Below are 19,173 nucleotides of genomic sequence, written 5' to 3'. Positions count from 1 at the left end.
GCCCGAAATTTTTTATCATTTATTTCAGACAACTCAATCCTAACCATCACTTTTATTGTCTCAAAGAGAGTCGCTCGATAAAGAAAGTCAACTTTGGAAAAAAAATCATTCCTTCTTGGGATGTCGACGTTAGTCAAAGTAGTAAAAAAAAGTAACGCGAGCAAGAATAATATTGAATTTTGTGATTGTTAACAAAACAAATGAAAACGAGCATATCAACACAAATCATACGCACTTGATTAGCTAATCAAAGTAAAGGTGACAAACTTCTTTAGAATAAGTCACCAATAAAATCGTAATTCTTCAAAATTAAACATCAAAATCACCTTCAACAGATCAAATTGTATTAGTAGCCCTTTTAAAAATCTATTTTTCATTATAACTAAATATCTCTATTTTTATATTTTAAAAAATCTATCTTTATAAAGGATTATATTCAGCTATGTCCTTGCCAAAACTATCTCATTTTGTTACAAATAAATCAAACTTGAACTCAAATGTTGTAGTAAAATGAAACACTCATAATGCATCCAAAGCTTGTAAACTCTGCTTCACTACTTGTACTCTGTCTTTTTCACTCTTCCCAATTCACCTCCCTTACAGCTAAGCTTCTTCCTTCAATTGAATTCTCCAGTTCATAGCCCACCAATCCAACAAACAACTCATATCTCTTAGATCTCTCATTGGGATTTACTAACAAACAGCTCTTCTTGGTTCTTCACCCCACCCCCCAAACCCGCCCCCCCACCCCTTCCTTCACCTGCTGACATTGACAGCTTTCCATTACCATCTTCCCCTTTTTCTTTAATTCCCCCTACTTCTATAACTGTCACAATTCTTGTACTATGATGAAAATAATACATACCCATTAATTATTTTGACTTGTTTATTCTTGGGTCTAGTTTTTTTTTTTTTGGATCTGGGGTAATCTTGATTTTGTTGATCAAATGGAGATGGAGGGTGTAGCTGATGGGACAGTGAAATTAGGGGCTTTGCCCATGAAGCCTGATCGGGTTTTCAATAATTTGGAACCTGAATTCACTGTTTCTTCACCAGTTACACGGCAGAAATCTGCTGCTGCTAAGCAGTTTATTGAGAATCATTATAAAAATTATCTTCAAGGCTTGCAAGATCGCAAAGAAAGGTTCTTTTTTTGAGGAATTTAGTTGGAGAGTTGAAGCAATGTGTTTTTTGGTTGATTTTTGTTTGACCCTTTTGTTGTTTTTGCTATTTTTAGGCGATGGGCGTTGCAAAGGAAGGCTCAAGAAGCACAGGTACCGAGTGATGAGCAAGAGAAGATGCTTAGGAATTTGGAGAAGAGGGAGACTGAGTATATGAGATTGCAGAGGCATAAAGTTGGGATTGATGACTTTGAACAGTTGACTGTTATTGGTAAAGGTGCCTTTGGTGAGGTAAAATTTCTGCTTACAATTCCCAATTCTGTTTTGGGATGTAGTTGGAGTAGTACTTTTAAGTGGCTCAAATTTTATTAACTTGGAGTATGCATTGTTTTTTTCTGTAAATGATTAGTAAGACTAAAGTTTGTGTCTTTGTAAGCTTTTGAAAATAAATTTGGTAGTTTTAAGTTCTTTGAGTTGTGATCTAATAAGATCCTTCAATTAGTTGTATGTCCAGATACTGAATATTCATCTTTCAAGGTTGTGTCATTGATGAATGCAATGATAAAGCCATAAAGAATATTTTTGCTTGTTTCTTAATGGATCAAATAGATCATTTTACTGGTAAGATGAGAATCATGGTGTTATCTTCTGTAAAATCTGCATCGAACATTTCTTTTTTCAAGGCTTACACTTTGACAATGTTGCAGAGAAGTGTTCGTCCCGATCATAATTCCTATCTTGCAATCTTTCTTGATGCTGCCAAATGGGGAAGATATGATATGATAACTTTTTCTTTTAATCTAATGTCTATACAACATCAACCACTTCTTTTAGCACTTGAATGTCGTTCTAAGCAATGGTCTCTGGTTTAATCTAACGTGGAAGTCGGTCTTTTACTATAAGCATGTCATACAAAGAAGAACTATGCTTGTGTCAGATGTGCACTTAACATCTTCAGAAAGTTCGATTTTCAATTAGAGGGCTTTTGCCTTGTGTTCGCCGCATACATGACACTGCCAATGTTCGTATGGACATTGATGAAGCAGATTTCAGTAGGGTGCTTTCTTAAATTATCTGGTTTCTTAATGCAGGTTAGGTTGTGTAGATTCAAAAGTACTGGAGAAATCTTTGCCATGAAGAAATTAAAGAAATCGGACATGCTTAGCCGTGGACAGGTGACAAACGGAATATATAATGACACAATTTTCTTCCGAAACGTTTATGCAATGATATCGGGGCCTTGCAGAAGCTGCTTGAATAATTTGTAAAATCACCATGTTTTCGCTACTAGCTGTTGTTAAAACTTCATAGATAGTAGAGGAGCATGTTTTGAGAAAAAAAGGATTTAATCTTATAAGATATATGTCTAAAAGTTAACATGTTTTGTTAAGTATTGGAATGGAGAAACACCTGCCCTTATGAATCGCTTGCATGGAATGTACTTTCCGGTATATAAAAGAATAATTTAAACACTACTCTGGACAAATCCACACTTGAACAAATTGAGTAACAACCTTTTACTTGATTAAAAGTTTAAAATTGTTTAAAAGGTTACCCGATTTCCCTCATTTTCTGCCTCTTACTTCTTGAGAAAACTGAACTAAGTAAGAGGTAGAAATTTATTATTTTTTGTAAGAGGCTGTTTTTTTCTCTTTTGGGTTTATGAATATCTTGTGCACATCAGCAATTGTTAGTTGTCACTTAATTGGTCCAATGGCAATTTGTGAGTTCCTTGGTTAAATTCTGTGTGTAGATTACTATATACATTTTTTAATTTATGAAAGTTATACTGCTCTTTTAGGTTGAGCATGTCAGATCTGAGAGGAATTTGCTTGTGGAAGTTGATAGTCGGTGCATAGTGAAGCTCTTCTATTCTTTCCAAGACTCAGATTTCTTGTACCTCATAATGGAATATTTACCTGGTGGTGACATTATGACCTTACTGATGAGAGAAGATGTTCTTTCTGAAAATGTTGCACGGTTCTACATTGCTGAGAGTACTTTGGCTATTCAGTCTATTCATCAGCACAATTATGTACATAGGTATCTTAACAATGCATTAAATAGTTTGCCTATTTGTTCGATCTTGCATGTTACGTGATTGTTTTGCTGTACCCTCTAGGATTGCCAGTAAATACATTTGTACCTTTTGCAGCTCAAATTAATGATAATGTGTTTATTACTATTGGCAGAAAAGTGTCATGCTACTGTTGATATAACACTCCTCTTCTACTGAGTATCATCAAGTAAAAACTTTCTAATAATTTTTTGTTTATGATGGAGAAATCCGTCTGGAGCCAACCTTAGGACCAATCGCATCCTTGGAAACTCAAGGATAATGCCGGCCCCCTACCCTTGTCCACTTAAATATGAGGCTTACTTCGCCTAGAGCAGGGCTCAAACTGGCTGTGATAATGTGATCAAAGAGAGGAAACTTCCTAAACCCACCTTTTACCTTGTCAAAAATAAATAAAAATAATGCAGGGGTTGAACCTGTGACCTAAGTTACAAGCCCCTCAACCTTTGGCACTTGAACGAAGCTGTGGGAGCAAAACAAAGTCTCTAATCTCCAAAAGCACTTCTCATACTACGGAACTTATGTTAAAGTGAGGACGTTTCGAGGCGTTTTCAGATATCCCATTGCTTTAAGCTATGCTAAGAACTTTCCGGAAGCAGCACCTCCATTTAGAACAATCTTACAATTAGTTTTCCGTTTTCTCGTGTCTGTGTCTCAAGGGTTACTGATTAATCTTATAGTACAACTTTATTCATTAGTTGGAGAATTACTCACTTTCATTCTCCTGATTAACAATTGTATTTATTAGGTGTCTTGGTCTTGCAATTTGATGCTACAGTTTTTTGTTATTAGCTGTTCTTTTTTATGTGCATATGGTATTAAAGCTTAGCAATCATCCTCCAACATGCAGCTGATTCAGAAATTATTCTTCTTTCAGGGACATAAAACCTGATAACCTTATACTAGATAGAAATGGCCATTTAAAGCTTTCAGATTTTGGCTTATGTAAACCCCTGGAAAATAAATACTCATCAATATTATTGGAAGATGAAGACCTTACGAATGCGGAGTCTATTAACGGGACTGAAGGGCATTCTGGTGGTGATAGAGCTTCATGGCCAATGCCAAAAGAACAAATACAGCAGTGGAAACGCAACCGTCGTGCCTTGGTATTCACGAACTCACATTCTAGTGCACTTTTCGCATTTTCAAGTTATAATTGTGTCAGCTTGCAAAAATTATGTGCTTTATTCTTGTTCCTTTCTAATTGATCAATCCATGGTCAGTCCTTAATTCAATTGACCTATGTGTGAAATGTTTTCTGTAGGCATATTCTACCGTTGGAACTCTTGATTACATGGCACCGGAGGTTTTGTTGAAAAAAGGATATGGAATTGAATGTGATTGGTGGTCATTGGGGGCAATCCTGTATGAGATGCTTGTTGGGTATCCTCCCTTCTGTTCAGAACATCCAAGAATGACAGCACGCAAGGTATTTTAACTCTTCTGTTTGTTGTTAGAATGAAAATAAGGGACAATCGGGGCCTCTAAATTGATCTCCGAATTGGATTCAGGCAGAGCTTTGTAAACCAAGATTCCAAAAGGAATTCTTTTTCAGTGCAATCGGAAAAGATTGGAATTGAAATGGTTGTTTTTGTAGACTTCAGTTTCTTCAGAAGGAATGTTTTCAAAATTGTGCTTCAGCATCTTGTTAAGATTTACAAAATATACTCATTTTTCGGGTTATATCATATTTGTTTCTGTTGTATCAGATAATCAGTTGGAGAACATGCTTGAAATTCCCAGACGAACCAAAAGTATCAGATGAGGCTAAGGATCTGATCTGTCGTTTATTGTGCGATGTTGAATCAAGATTGGGGACCGGAGGAGTGGAAGAAATAAAGGTGAATATCTACTAATGAAGTAGTGCCCGTGCAGGAACTATCTGCAGAAATATGCTCCTTAATTCTAGATTTTTTGTTTCACTTAATGGAATGCATACAGTTTTCATCTATCATTGATGAAATTACTGTACTTTGTGTGCAAAGATCTATTGTGAGTGGTTATGCTGCTGCATCCATGTTTGTGTCTTCATACTAATATTTGTCACTGTGTTTTCAGGCACATCCTTGGTTCAAAGGAGTCAACTGGGACATGCTTTATGAAATGGAGGCTGCCTATAAACCTATTGTTACTGGAGAGTTGGATACTCAAAATTTTGAGAAGTTCCCTGAGGTGAGTACTTTTGTAGACCCCAAGGGGTTTTACCCTGTGCGCACCCAAAAGGTAGCGGCGGCGGGTTTCCCTTGACATAAAAAAAAATTAAAAAATTTGGGCATTTCTGTGTACCATTGAATGTCGGTGGACTCCTTTTGGCTTCTTATCAAATCATGCATTTTCATTCCAACTCAGTACACCATTTAATCTTGGCATTCTGCAATAGTAAAATTTCCAATTTTCTGCATCTCAGTTTTTCCATGTGTTACTATATTACGATGCTTCTCTTGTTTTTGAAAACCATGCTTGCTTTGTTCTTTGACTGTGCTAATTTTTCATTTTATATTATAGGTAGAAGATCCTTCATCAACAACACCAAGAGTTGGACCCTGGCGAAAGGTAACGATTACTTCTTGACAGTGCATACTTCAACCCTCCTACCAATCTCAGAAAAAAAATGAACATTTCGCCAATTGGGCGAGAATATAAAACAAGTACTGTAAACATGATTGAAGTAGTGATGCACTTAAATATATAAGAAATAATTTGTATATATTTTGATTTGTTCCATCATGTAGATGCTGACATCAAAAGATTCCAATTTTATTGGATTTACTTTCAAGAAATCAGATATCCTCAAATCAGCTGAAACTTCAGGTGTGCTGCTGCTGCTTTTAAATCTTCAATTTTTTGCAGCATCTTTCTATTGTACGGAAGGGGTCTGAAGTTACTTTGACATGAATCATGATGTAGAAATACACTTTCCACACACTTTTTCTGGCTCACACCGTATCTAAGAAGATTTAAGTATATAGAAGCACGCGTTGGTGCAGTATTCTTCTCCACCCTTTGAATTCTTGCTAGTTTTGGCAAAAACATTTGAGTATTTATTTGCTAGGACGTGAGGCATTATTGTGGATCTGTTGGAAAAGGGTACCCTGAAGAGAAGGGTGAATGAGATCATAGAAAATTGAACATCCCTTTCTGTTGCTCATTTTTATGTTATATATCTGCCTCTGAATGCAAACACATGTCTTATTTGTGCAGGCATAGATATGAGTTCTAATGGACATTCAAAGCCTCCCTCATTAGTGTCCTTATTCGGTATGGTAACTTTTCTTGCATTGTACATGTTTATTGATTTTCACAACGTTAGATTAGATTTGAACCACGAAAAGCATGCTGTTAAACCTTAGTTTTTCTAGATCTTTGGTCTAGATAGTTATCGATTTTTGAACAAACATGAATCCAAGGACTGATTTGAGGACTATCTCCGAGGAACACATAGAGGGGCACTATCATATCTTATTTTAGGTTGATCACGATGCTTCCATTTCTCCCAAATAAGTTTGTGCACATTACACATCTTTACATTATATCAGTCATACGGCTTCTCATCGTGTTCCTTGACTTCTTGTACTAACCATCTCAAACGAGTTCCCTTTTTTTGTTTTGGTGCATGTATGTGTAACCAAATGGCAGAAAAACACATCTTTGTTAAGAATATCTTTGTAGAAAATGACTTCCCTCGTACCAAACACACCCATTGATGATTTCGCGTTATTTATTGCAGGTCGAATAGACTTGCAAGATACAATAGAAGAGAACCAGAAAGAAGAACAACATATTCTATGAGTTCAATTGCTTGTTCATTTTGACAAAGTAACGGCAAATTTCTTTTGTACAAAAAGAGAATAAACTTATAAGCTTTGAGTTCTGCATAATTTTGAGTTTTTCCCTTTTCCACTTTTGGTCTTATTCCCATCTGATTAATGTAACAGTAATTCTTAATGTACATACACTATAACATATTCAATCCTTTTTTCTTCTTCCATTTTTCTATCAGATTATATTAATATGGAATTATCAGTTTTGCTAATACTACAATTATGATATTAAGAGCCTATTTGTTGTCTTTTTAGTTGATAACTATCAAGTATTGAAAAACACTTTTAAGTGCTAAATTAAATTTTATAAGTAAGCATTAACCTGTTTAGATAGAAGTATTGAAACTAATAATATCGACATATACTTTTTTGAGCAACTTTAACATATAACAAACATTAAAATCATATTTGTATGTTATAGCTATAGTTTGCATAATTACGCTCCATAACAAATTTTATGTTTGCTTTGGAGCTTTTGATTTGTATAATTTGCTAGATACATCAATTTTATACAAATTGTTCAGTTTTGTATAAATTCATTTATACATTGTAATTTGTATAATAAGATTTGTATTTATATAATTATAAGTGTATAGGACGAAAATATATATATTTGTATTTGTATATACACTTTTCTTTCGCTTTATACAAACACAAATTCATTTTATACATTTGTATACCGAATGGGTAATTGTATATCGAATCAGATGACAAAAAAAGGGGATGTTTGCTGCGAATTACATATAAAATAAATTATGGCTATAACATTTAATTTGAATTAATAATTTATTATTTCATACAATTTTCCCTACTTTCTTTTTATGTTAAAATAATAGAAATGTTCTTCAAATTATTTATGAAAAAACATATAATGAAAAGTATTTAACGGTGAATGACGAAACTAGAATAGCTAATAAATAGTTACGTATAAAGAATTATATTTTGGAAATTACAAAAGATAAATCCTTTTGATTAAGTCATTGACTGATTTTGAGTTATAAAATATCTATAGAACACGTAGATAAACCAACTACTCCATTTTTCAAGCTTAAACAAATAAAAATGAATCAAATTCTTTTCTTTAAAAGAAGTCAAAAAGGAGGAGAAAATATCTAACTCAAAAAGGAGGGAAAAAATAATATCTATGTTGTAAAATGAATGATATTTATGGAGCCATTCAACAAACAACAGCTGATATTATTCTTAAGATAGAAAAATATCCTTGTCCTTCCTTTCACATCTTGCCTGACATTGACTCATTGAATCAATAATCATACAATTCTAACTTCTTCTTTTTTCTTTTATCTTAATACTTAAGGCAATTTATTCGAATAATATCATCGCATTATCTAGAAATTTAATGGAAATAATTAAAATTATTATTGATGAAATAAGTCTAAGTGTTGCTAACTAAATTGTCTCTTCATCTCCATAAAATAAGAATAAGGTAAGCGTAAATTTATTTTTATTGCTGACTTAATTATAAATTTATTAATATCAGCCTACACTTTAAAAAGTTGCTAAATTAATATCAAACCTACCTATGTTAAATACTATATAACATATATACATAGCAGACTATATATTATGTTTTTTAAAATTAAAATATTTGAGGTAGGGTGGGCCAAAGAGAGAAAATAAAGAAGAAACAAATCTTGGTGAGATTTGAATTTATATGTACCACTGCAAAGTGAAGTTATAATAACTATTAGATTAACAATTTAGTCTGTGTAATTGTTTTTTATAAGTAGCTTTAATTAATTAATTATTAAACATGTCTATACCTTTCTTAATTTAAGCATTGAACGTGGATTGCGATTTTACTAAACAATCAAAAGACTTTTTTAATATGCGTAATTCTTGACATATAAAGTTACATAATCAATAATTTTGATTCAAACGACATGGATATATATATTTCTATTTTCTTCAGACTTCATGTATATAACTATTCTAAGTATATTATTATATATTAAAAAGTTTGCTAATATAAATAAATACAAACAATTGATAGTAGTGTATTTTGAAAGCAACAAATCATATAATTTATAATTTCAAATCTCAGGTCCACCGCTAGCTATAAGATAAGGAAAAGGACTATTTAAGTAGTTAGTTATAAACACTATAGGGTAAATAAATGTTGTTGTTTTTTGGTAGCAGAAAACAAAACAAATCACATGGTCAAAAGATAGAAATTGTAACAAGATAATTGAACATACTAAATTTCAATCTTTTAAAATTAATAATAATAAAATAATAATTTCACTCCAATAAAAATATCGAACACCGAGATGTTTTGTTGGTAATAGGCAATTTTGGAATTGAATGAAAACAAAAGATATTTTGTGATGGACCGGATATTTTTGTAGCAGTAGTAAATGGGGTTTGAGAAAATATCTGTGTAAACTTAGAGTTGACGTGTTCACTTGACACATGGAAAAAGCGGTGACAGCTGAGCCTCTATTTCTACCAAAAGTTCCTCCCTTTTCTTCCTCTCAAATTCATTCGCTTCTCACAATATAAATTTCCAATTTTTTCATATAATAAATTATACTCTAACCTATAATTTTTTTTTGGAAGATAAAATAATGGAAACTCTATCGGATTCGAAAGGAAAAACTTCTACTAAGAATTTGGGTCATAAGATTGAAGAATTTTTGACTATGGAGGTATATATATATATATATATAGTCTGTTTAATCATATATCTGTATGAAAGTGTTTTTTTTTTTTTTTTTTTAGGTTTTCTGTGTTTTATGAACTGTATATATATATATATTGTGAACAATTCTGGTAAGTTGATGGTTTATGTAGTTTTTAGTTGGATCAATTTTTTTTTTCTAGCATTTTTTGGGGGTAAATCTGTGTTTTGATTTATTTTTTTCTTAGTTATACATAAAGATGAGTTAGCTAAGTAATTTTAAGATGTTTGTACTAGGACTTAGATTATGCATGTTCAACAGTTAGAATTTATTTATAGGCTAAACATGGTAATTACACAGTTACACCTAACTAAACAGTTATCCTTAAGAATCAACAATTCAAAATGAAAGTGCATATGCATCCAGGGTGTGGCCTAGTGGTCGATGAAGTTGGCTGAGCATCACGAGGCCTCAAGTTCAAATCTTAGTAGTAACAGAGTTACCTGGTACCCGATGGTGGCAGGTATCCCACTGAAGGTGCAAATCACTTAACCAGGGTTAATTGTTAAAAAGTGTATACACAAGAAAATTGTCTTACATTCATGTAAGAGATTTTTACATATGCTAAACACGAGTATATTGAATTGAGGAATGAGGATAAGAACCAAAGAATTTGGCCTTGCCTCTCTCCACCTTCCGTAAAAAATCCACCAAATTCAAAGTTAGGCCTAAGAAACGATGCAGGGTAAGGTTGCGTAAAATAGACCCTTGTGGTCCAGTCCTTTCCTATACAAGCGCATAGTGGTAGGTTAGTGCACCGATATTTCCTCCTTTTTTTTTAACCTATAAATGCATTTCTTGTGTGGTTGCCTTGTTTTTTTGTTTTCTTGTTGATGATGATATTATTATGTTCTTATTGTGCATTGTGACTGAGAGTGTGAATTTGTTGAAATAATGTGAAGCATATGCTTCTCCAACCCCCCCTAATTATCATGTTTTATGTGTCTTTTTTATGCTAATTGCATGGTTACCTTTATGTGATCATTCAAAATAAGGTGATGATGTTATGAAATGAGATTTCATGTAATGATCCGAATTTATTTGGTACTGAAGTGTAGTTGTTGTATTCAAAATAAGGATATCCATTGCCCCATCCCTCGTTCTCCAGGTTCTAAGGAAATAACTTTAGTGTATTGATAGTAGAAGCCAGAAGGCAATGTTTCTAAATTAACAGGCAAAGTAGGGTTGGAAAATGTGGTTCATTTAGAATTCAGTTTCTCATTAAGAAAATCCCATCTCAGGATTCTCGACCAAAGAGCGTGGAATGGACTGACGAGAAGCATAGTTTGTATCTCAAGTCTATGGAAGCATCATTTGTCAACCACTTATATGGTTCCTTAGACGTAGTTGGTCGGCATTCCCAAAATGATGGCTTGTCAAGGCATAAATTCTCAAGGCAAAAGCATGCCAATCCTTCAGGCCAGGTTTGATTCGATTCGACTGAACGTTACCCTGTTATATAATTGGCTTTTTCGTCCTCACTCAGAATCTGATTTCGTCCCTTCCATTTATACCTCTTTTCGTATCACAGTATAAGGTGTTTCAAGATGGTTGTTGGACCAAAATTGACTTCAAGAAAGACGAGCCTCAGTTAAATAAAACAAACGAATCCGCTGCTGTATTGGCAAACCCTTGGATTAAGCATTACAAATCTACAGGCAGACATCAAATGAGAGTAATTTCAGATCTACAGGGGAACACTACCTTAGTGAAACAGAATCAATCTCCCGTATCTGACTTCGGTTTGTGCCGTAAAGATTATGTTACAGGTAACTGAGATTTTCAATCAGCACGTGTTAATAATTCTCCGATCTCTATATCAAGTCATTAACAATATTCTTGTAACATTTCAGAGGTGATGGATCAAAACTTTATCGATGAAGATCTTGAAGGAGGACAGTCTAGCAGCAGGGAGCACAGCACAAAACGGACAAAAATTCAGTTAGATGCCGGTACAAGCAGTGATCAAGTAATGAGTTGGACCAGCTAATTTGCAGCACTAAATTACTCTGTTGGCACACATTAGATTGTCGACTAACCATACTTTAAATGTATCATCCAGGTAGTTCCATTTTGCACATCCTCAATGACTGATAATCTTAAGGATCTTCTTGAGTCGACGGAGTAAGTCTTTGGCTTTCAGCGATGACTATGATGACACTAACCTCTTTAACCAAGAACGACAAATGGAATGTAAAAACAGCAGGTGGGAACACGTCGCGTTTCAAACTATTGCTATAGGTTGATCAAGATTTTGCTACAGTTTTGCCCGGAACTAGTCATGGTTTTTTATCTCTTTATTTATCTGTATGTTGGAAATTCGAGTAGCCATCGAACCTCTAATCCTTGTACAGATTTGGGGAAAATGTTGTCAAAAAATGCTTGCTGTATCTTACATGCCTTTCCTGATTTATTCATTTACCATCGACATATTTAATAGTTAGTTGAGTGAACTCTTAAATAAGTAGTAACTATAAATTGTCAATTTTTTCGAGTGTTAGCCATCAAAAATTCGGTTGGAAATATACTATCATATCATGAATTGACATTATTATATTGCAATAGACTTTTGAAAGTTATGAGCTAAAAACATAGTGTCAATATTATCGATGGTTTGCCAATGGAAATTTTTGTAAACATTACCACAAAATACAGTTAAAACTGTAAACAATGGCATGAAGTTCAATTTATATTACCTAAAATTTACAGGAGCAATTCAAACTTCATTAAGTTTAATTTTCAAGCTAACGGATAAATACGTTGTATAAAGCTTCAGAATCTACTACTATAATTGATGTACCAATTCAAATTATTCTTATGCCTCGATGTATTACTATTACGACATATAAATAAATAAAATGTATATAAATGTTTAAGTATAAGGTTTTAAGTGACAAATATTAAGGGAAACTTAGGTAAATGTATGCTTCGGCTCTTTAGTTTATCAATATACACGACGTATATGTTATAGATATGTATAGGAATGTACAATATATGTATAACTAGTATAAAATATATATGACTACCTATCTAGTATCCACTATATACATATTTTATAAACTAGATGTCCGAATGATATTTGACTATAAGTCTTCTTTTTATAAATCAAGTGGATAATAGATACATATTTTGAAACCCAAGCGAACCCACAACTGCTATCTTATGTGGACGGAGTTAATTGACCTTTTTGCAATAACTTGCAATTTACATTTGTGTAGGCAAATCTAATGCAACGATCTTGACTGAAAAAACTTTGGCTAGAGAAATCAATTCCTATCTTCCCTCCTAAAATATCACATGTTGCAATAACTCAATCTCCGAGTCTTAGGACACCAAAAATAGAGCGGGTAATGAAAAATCTCCAAAAATCACAGGTGGAGGGGAAGACTTTCATTGCGTCACGGACAAGTATAAATAAACAAATAAAAAACTACTGCCTTCTTCATCTCTCCGCTTAAATTTCGCTATTCCATTATTTCCAGGTACGTATTCATCTTCAATTAGGGTTCCGTTATCAATTCGAATTTCAATTTCCTTTTTTCCCCCAATTTTTGTTTTTGCTCTGTTCAATTATAATTTATTTTTCACAGAAGGTAAAAAATTCATTCATCATCATCATCATCAGCGATTTCAGTACTTTTTCCCCCTACTGGGTCTGCATTCAATTGTAGTTTCACGAAAGAAGGAAGGAAAAAAGAGAAACTTTTGAATTGTTTGTAAATTTTTTTCTGCAATGCCGTCGTTTGTTTCAACATCAAAGGCGATTAGGCATTTAGTTACGCATCGGAATGTGTTGAAACGGAGGTTGGGGATTGATAATTATGGTTGGGGATTAGGAAATCATGTTCAAGTTCGATGCTTGAGTGGCATTGTTGGTGTTCCTTCAGTTTCTCCTGGTTGTGATGCGGGTAGCAAGCTGATTAAGCCCTCGCCGTCTGGAGAAGTTTATAGAATTGGGCCTGTAATTCAAAGCAGAGGATTTTTGGGCTGTGGTGATGGGGAAGAGGGGAGTATGTTAACCAAAATACATGAGGAGAAGCGTGTCTTGGGGTAAGTCCTTAATTACCATTTACTGTTTTTATGATACCGAAAATATTTTCATGTACTTTTGTTTCTTATCATGAGCAAAATCCAGGTTACTTGCGTGATCTTTACATTGTAAAATTGTGGTGAACATTGTGAAAGTGACGAATATGTTATTCATGTCAGACACCAAATCAAGAAGTTACTTTAGGGTGTTTGAGTTTTTTTTTAGAAGGTAACATATTCCTGTCATCCTGTGTGTATATAGACATCAGCACATAAATTGCACTAGTAACCAAAATGGAGTGACTACGTGAGATTCCCAAAAAAGAAATAGGCAAATAAACTACACAAAACTACTTTGCTCATCTTACAAGGAACCTTATATATCTATGATTGCCTCAGAATCATCTATATATTCAGATTTATACATAAAACTAAAGAGAAGAATACAATTCATCTTAAGCTTTTGTAAATTGCTACTTGTATCTTAAAAATACTTTGAGTTCCTCTACCTCCATATTCTCCACCAAATAATTGCAAGGACAATTTTCCATTCGTCTTTGCTACTGTTGCAGTTTTCACCTTTCTAGCATGCTATAACTTCAGGAGTTCTTCCTGACATTGCCAAACTAGAACCTCTGAGATTGATGAACAAATCCAATAAATGTCTTGTAATTCTGCAATGTAAAAACATATGGCTTATTGTCTCTGCTTCTTGCCCAATCATCGTCTCATCCAGTGTAAGAGTTGATTGAGGATGCACTTCATAGAAGAAATAACATGTTTTTACTCTTCAAACTTTTTAAGGGCTAAAATAGTAAAACTGTTGGTGATCACTCTTTGGCCTTTGCTGGGAAATTTTGCTTGAGCTATAAGACAAAGGATATACCTTCTGTACTTCCACTTCTACTTACTAAGTTAAGCACAAGAAAACCTATGCAATTTAGCAGTAAAATTTTCAGTCCAAGTTGATAACTGATTCTGCATGCTCAATCTCTTTTTGTTTTGAACTTTGCAAACAAACTGAGTTTAATTTTCATTTACTTGGGATACATGCTGAATACTCCTGTAAGGTAATTCAACCCCCAACTGCTATGAGGAATATTGTTCACCTTACCGACTAACTTGTATTGTTTTTATTAGATACTCTCCAGAGCAGTTATATGCTGTGGTTGCTGCTGTTGACTTGTATGAAGATTTCCTCCCCTGGTGTCAAAGATCAGAGATCATAAAACGCCATCCAGATGGATCTTTTGATGCTGAGCTAGAAATTGGCTTCAAATTTCTCGTTGAGAGTTATGTGTCTCATGTGGAACTAAACAAACCAAAATATATAAAGGTAGCATTGGTTATATATCTATAGTATTTATTAACTTTTACCTATAAAAAATATAGTATTTATTAATTTTTTAAATTTCTTTCAATTAAGCGTATCAAAATTTTTGTTCAATTTAATTTATGTTTTTGTAAAATGTTTCAGTTACTGTTTTTCTTACAATAATTACTCTATATGAGTGCTGTGAATTGATATGTCCTGAATCTTAGTAAGATCAATGGTAACTCGTTTTTTGAGCCCTTTGCAAAATCGTGCAATTACTAAAGTGTAGTGTACCATTTGAGAATTAGTTAGTTGTCAGATATCCTTCTAATTGAATCTGAGTGTCTATTGAAAAGCACACATAAAATGATGGCATTGGATGTTTCTTGAGAAGTTGGACCAGGATTGGAAAGAGTCTAAAAGCTAACTATTTTACAGCTTCATCCACTCTCTCTTTTCAAACAATTACAGCTTCTTCCGATTCTTTTTCTGGGATAAGCACTATGTAACAACCATAATTTCCATAAAAAGGAATATTTCTCATTCATATTTTAGATGAGAAAGGAAGTTGTCTCAAACAACTTACGATATTTTTTATTTAATGCGGATCTAGTGAAAAAAACCAAGCATAAATAGCAGAATATCCATGTAGGGGACTCCAACTAGTTAGGTCAAGGTTTAGGCGTTCTTTGTAAGCTTACATTAGGCCTGTATCTAACAGGGTTTTTTTATTTTGGTTGTAGATGTATATTAGTGAAGGTTACCCAGTGGAGGGATATCTACGAGGTTTAGAGAACCTTAATCTGCCTTAAAAGACACGTCCAATCGTAGGAATAGACAAGTCTCACTCTTTCCCTTAATAGGAATCCAAAAGTGGAGATCAACCTACCTATCGAATGATTCTCCCTTTGGTCGAGTTAGCCCACGACTCTCCCTATTGATGATAGGAATTTTAAGTAATGTGGTTGAAGGTCACGATGATTTTTGACTTGGTCCATACTTTTTTTTTTGGTTCATGGATGAAAAGTTACTATCCTCTATTGTTTATATCTTAAATAAGTCAATTTAAACATACTTGATGTGTCTATTAGATTCCAAAGCTTTACGATATATGTATTATTAATGAGAGGCCCTTCTTCTCATCAGATGATTTTGGGTGCTTTTACCTCTATGACCATTCTGAAATATCTGAATTTACCTTCTATCACACATAATTTTTTCATTGTTGCAGACAACTGCTACTGATACTGGCCTTTTTGATCATTTGATTAACATCTGGGAGTTCAACCCAGGACCAATTCCAGGATCTTGTAACCTTAACTTTTTGGTAGATTTTAAGTTCCAATCTCCGTTATATCGACAGGTAATTTTTCCATTTTTAATATAGTAAGTTTTTAATACCATGTGAGTAAGAATATCTTGAAGATGCTAATTACACTGATGCAAACTTTTGGGGTTTGCTAGACGGAGGTACTCTAGATCTTTAGCTTATTCTATCGAGGTAGATCTGCCTTCCCTGCACTTCAGAGTTGTTCTTCTGTTAATTGTTTACATATGCTTGATGTATTGTGGAATCAAACCATAAGAGTCTGGTTGAAAAATAACAGTTGGTTGTTGTACTATTTTGAATACAATTGAAGAAATCACATTTCAGTTTTCACACTCTTTTGTTTCTATGTGAAAATCATCCACTAAAAGCTTCTATCGATTAACCTCCTATAATTATATTTCACAGCTTGTGACTCATCTATTGCTACTACAGTAGCAGAATTGCAGCCTGGTGTACGAAGCATTCTGCATTCACACAGGGTTGGGGAAGGGCTGCACCCTAAGGAGGTGTAATGTAGGCAACCTACCCTGATGCAAGCATCTTTATCTGATTCCACAACTTGAAACTGTGACTTATAGCTGTTCTAGTTCTGTTCTCCCTCGGTTGCAAGTCCATTTCAAATTCAAAAGCCCTAAGCCCATACTTTACCTTCCTGTCCAGAACTAGAACAACTTCCTCAGCCTCACACCAAACAACACTCGGGTTGATCCTTCTTTCTATTCTCCTTCCACTCTTGCCTTGCCGCTATTGTTGGTGGGTGAATAGCTATTAGTGCCTTTCTAAGTAGATTTACTGCTTTACCGCTTGACTTGCCTATCTCTGTTAACCCTTTGCATGAGTCTCCATGCTATTGAATCAGAAGCAAAGAGTAGAAATGAAAGTAGCTTTTAGAAAGGTAACTGTATGCGTATCCAGTGTGGCACTTGACTTTCAGGAAGATAAGTTGGATATTGCTAAATGGAGTAAACTGCAAGAAATTGAAATCCCAATTGAATTGACAGATGCCTTCTTTAAGAAATAAGGCACTAGGTGTAGGAGAAAGGACAACATGCCCCTAATCAAATTGAAGGCGAAACTGTTATATTCAGGCACGGAATCCACCGTGAGTTAAACCATAGGGCCGATGCACATCTCATCAGGAATATGATATCAGGAATAGTGGTATATTCAAGCAAGAGTTCTTGTTCACTATTATAACAAAGGTTCTTTCTCGCCTAAGGAGTCGTAGCAGTTATAATAGTAGAACCCCAACATCGTGTCTTTTATCCTAAAGAGGTGATCTATCTGGCTTCAATTTCCTCATGTTTTGGGGTGGCTAAGCCATTTTCAGTTTTCTTGATGGTACAAGGCAGATGCATCCCTCCTTTTTCTCTCCAGCTGTTTGTCCCATTCTTTCTTCTGAGAGTGAATTTTAAGAAAATCTTGCTCTTGTTATAGTAAATTGGATGATATTCTAAACTAATTATCAGATCTTTTAATTCTTGTTTCAAATATTCATGATAAATGAAGCCAGTTCTCTCCTCCAACATGGTAACCTGAGCTACCTAGATAGTTATTGTACTTTATAAATACTCCTTCATTTTGGTTTTTTTTTCCTATTGGTTATCAAAAATAAAAGTTCAACTGTTTAGGCTGGATATGGGATTTGGTTAACTAGAGGCACCTCAACAAAGAGAAATGAGAATGTTGAATTTACTATGAAGTTGATTTTTCTCTGCTGTAATTTCTGTTAAAGAAAAATTGTCGGGAAGTTTCATAAACCTTATTTTTATCTTTTCCTTTTCCTTTTTCAGTTGATTGATTAAGTTGTATCATCTTAACTTAGTTAAAGGCATTGGTGCAATACTCCTTCGCAGGTAGCAAACATGTTCTTTAAGGAGGTGGTCTCTAAACTAGTTGGTTCTTTCCATGATCGTTGCCGTTTGATATATGGACCAGGGGTTCCTATTCGTGAGGATACATATCAACAGAGGTTATGAAGATTGGTGTTTGGTTGTGATGAAATGAAGCATGGGCCAGTTCAATTTTCCGAGTACCAGTTGGTCCAACTGCATTCTAATTCTTGAGTTAATTCAAAACTTGGGAAGGAGCTGATTCAGCCTCCCTGGTATTCCCAATTTCTTAAACTTACTGGGTTGTTTCTTTTTTGTTTTTGGCGGGCGGGATGAGGGTTGGGGTTTGGTGGTGGTGGATACCTTTGTAACATTTAAGGTTACCATTTTGTTTTTACGTACAATGATACTTGTTCATTGAATTTACATTATAGGTATAGGAATGACATTAATCGATGTAATTTGCAGTTATGCACTCTACTTCTTTTATGGAATTTAATCGTTGGGCCTAGCTGGTAAACTTACAACACTTACATTTCCAGTCGAGTGAGCTCTCTTCTTGTAATTCAAAAGTCATATATCCCATAGTTGTTACATTTTATGGTTGCGAAAATTGCTTGTTAAATCTACAGAGTATTTTCTGGGCACTTTAAATATAGGTTTCTAACTGTGAATTGAATTTAGTTTGTGTACTTAAGAGCATGTATTGGAACCCAATGTTAAGTATTCTGAAATCCTTATTGATATGATCCTCATACTCTCAGTTCCCTAGGAGATGCCTCCACACCATAACTAGATAATGCAATAACTCTCTCTAATGTTGTGTTGAGAGTCTCTAGTTATAAACTCTTGAAAACTTTAGTGTAAGGTACATTAACTTGGAAATACAAATGATTATGATTGGGTAACTCATGGTCTTTGAAAGTTTGTTGCTATTTTGAAT

The 19,173-nt window shown here is 34.1% G+C and overlaps 3 protein-coding genes across 3 annotated transcripts; all 3 read left to right on the top strand.

Moving 5' to 3' along the window:
- Positions 1-523: 523 nt before the first annotated feature.
- On the top strand, positions 524-7,185 carry LOC125811475 (uncharacterized). Its single transcript, XM_049490977.1, has 12 exons — positions 524-1,144; positions 1,238-1,412; positions 2,213-2,296; positions 2,923-3,164; positions 4,076-4,307; positions 4,466-4,630; positions 4,911-5,042; positions 5,260-5,373; positions 5,707-5,754; positions 5,934-6,012; positions 6,403-6,459; positions 6,929-7,185. The coding sequence occupies exons 1-12, from the start codon at positions 948-950 to the stop codon at positions 6,988-6,990; spliced, it is 1,587 nt and encodes a 528-aa protein (XP_049346934.1). The 5' UTR covers positions 524-947; the 3' UTR covers positions 6,991-7,185.
- Positions 7,186-9,437: 2,252 nt separating this feature from the next.
- On the top strand, positions 9,438-12,127 carry LOC125811892 (cold-regulated protein 27). The gene is made up of 4 exons (XM_049491444.1): positions 9,438-9,691; positions 10,966-11,148; positions 11,256-11,493; positions 11,578-12,127. The coding sequence occupies exons 1-4, from the start codon at positions 9,611-9,613 to the stop codon at positions 11,712-11,714; spliced, it is 639 nt and encodes a 212-aa protein (XP_049347401.1). The 5' UTR covers positions 9,438-9,610; the 3' UTR covers positions 11,715-12,127.
- Positions 12,128-13,420: 1,293 nt separating this feature from the next.
- On the top strand, positions 13,421-18,573 carry LOC125811827 (uncharacterized). The gene is made up of 4 exons (XM_049491383.1): positions 13,421-13,774; positions 14,894-15,089; positions 16,300-16,431; positions 18,255-18,573. Exons 1-4 carry the CDS (start codon positions 13,458-13,460, stop codon positions 18,375-18,377), a joined length of 768 nt encoding a protein of 255 aa, XP_049347340.1. The 5' UTR covers positions 13,421-13,457; the 3' UTR covers positions 18,378-18,573.
- The last annotated feature ends 600 nt before the right edge of the window (positions 18,574-19,173 follow it).

This window comes from Solanum verrucosum, unplaced genomic scaffold (genome assembly GCF_900185275.1).
Source record: "Solanum verrucosum unplaced genomic scaffold, falcon-dt-bn FXZP01000235.1, whole genome shotgun sequence".
In the NCBI taxonomy this organism is placed as follows: Eukaryota; Viridiplantae; Streptophyta; class Magnoliopsida; order Solanales; family Solanaceae; genus Solanum; species Solanum verrucosum.
The sequence above is the reverse complement of the archived record's forward strand: the minus strand, read 5'-3'. Positions and strand labels throughout refer to the sequence as shown.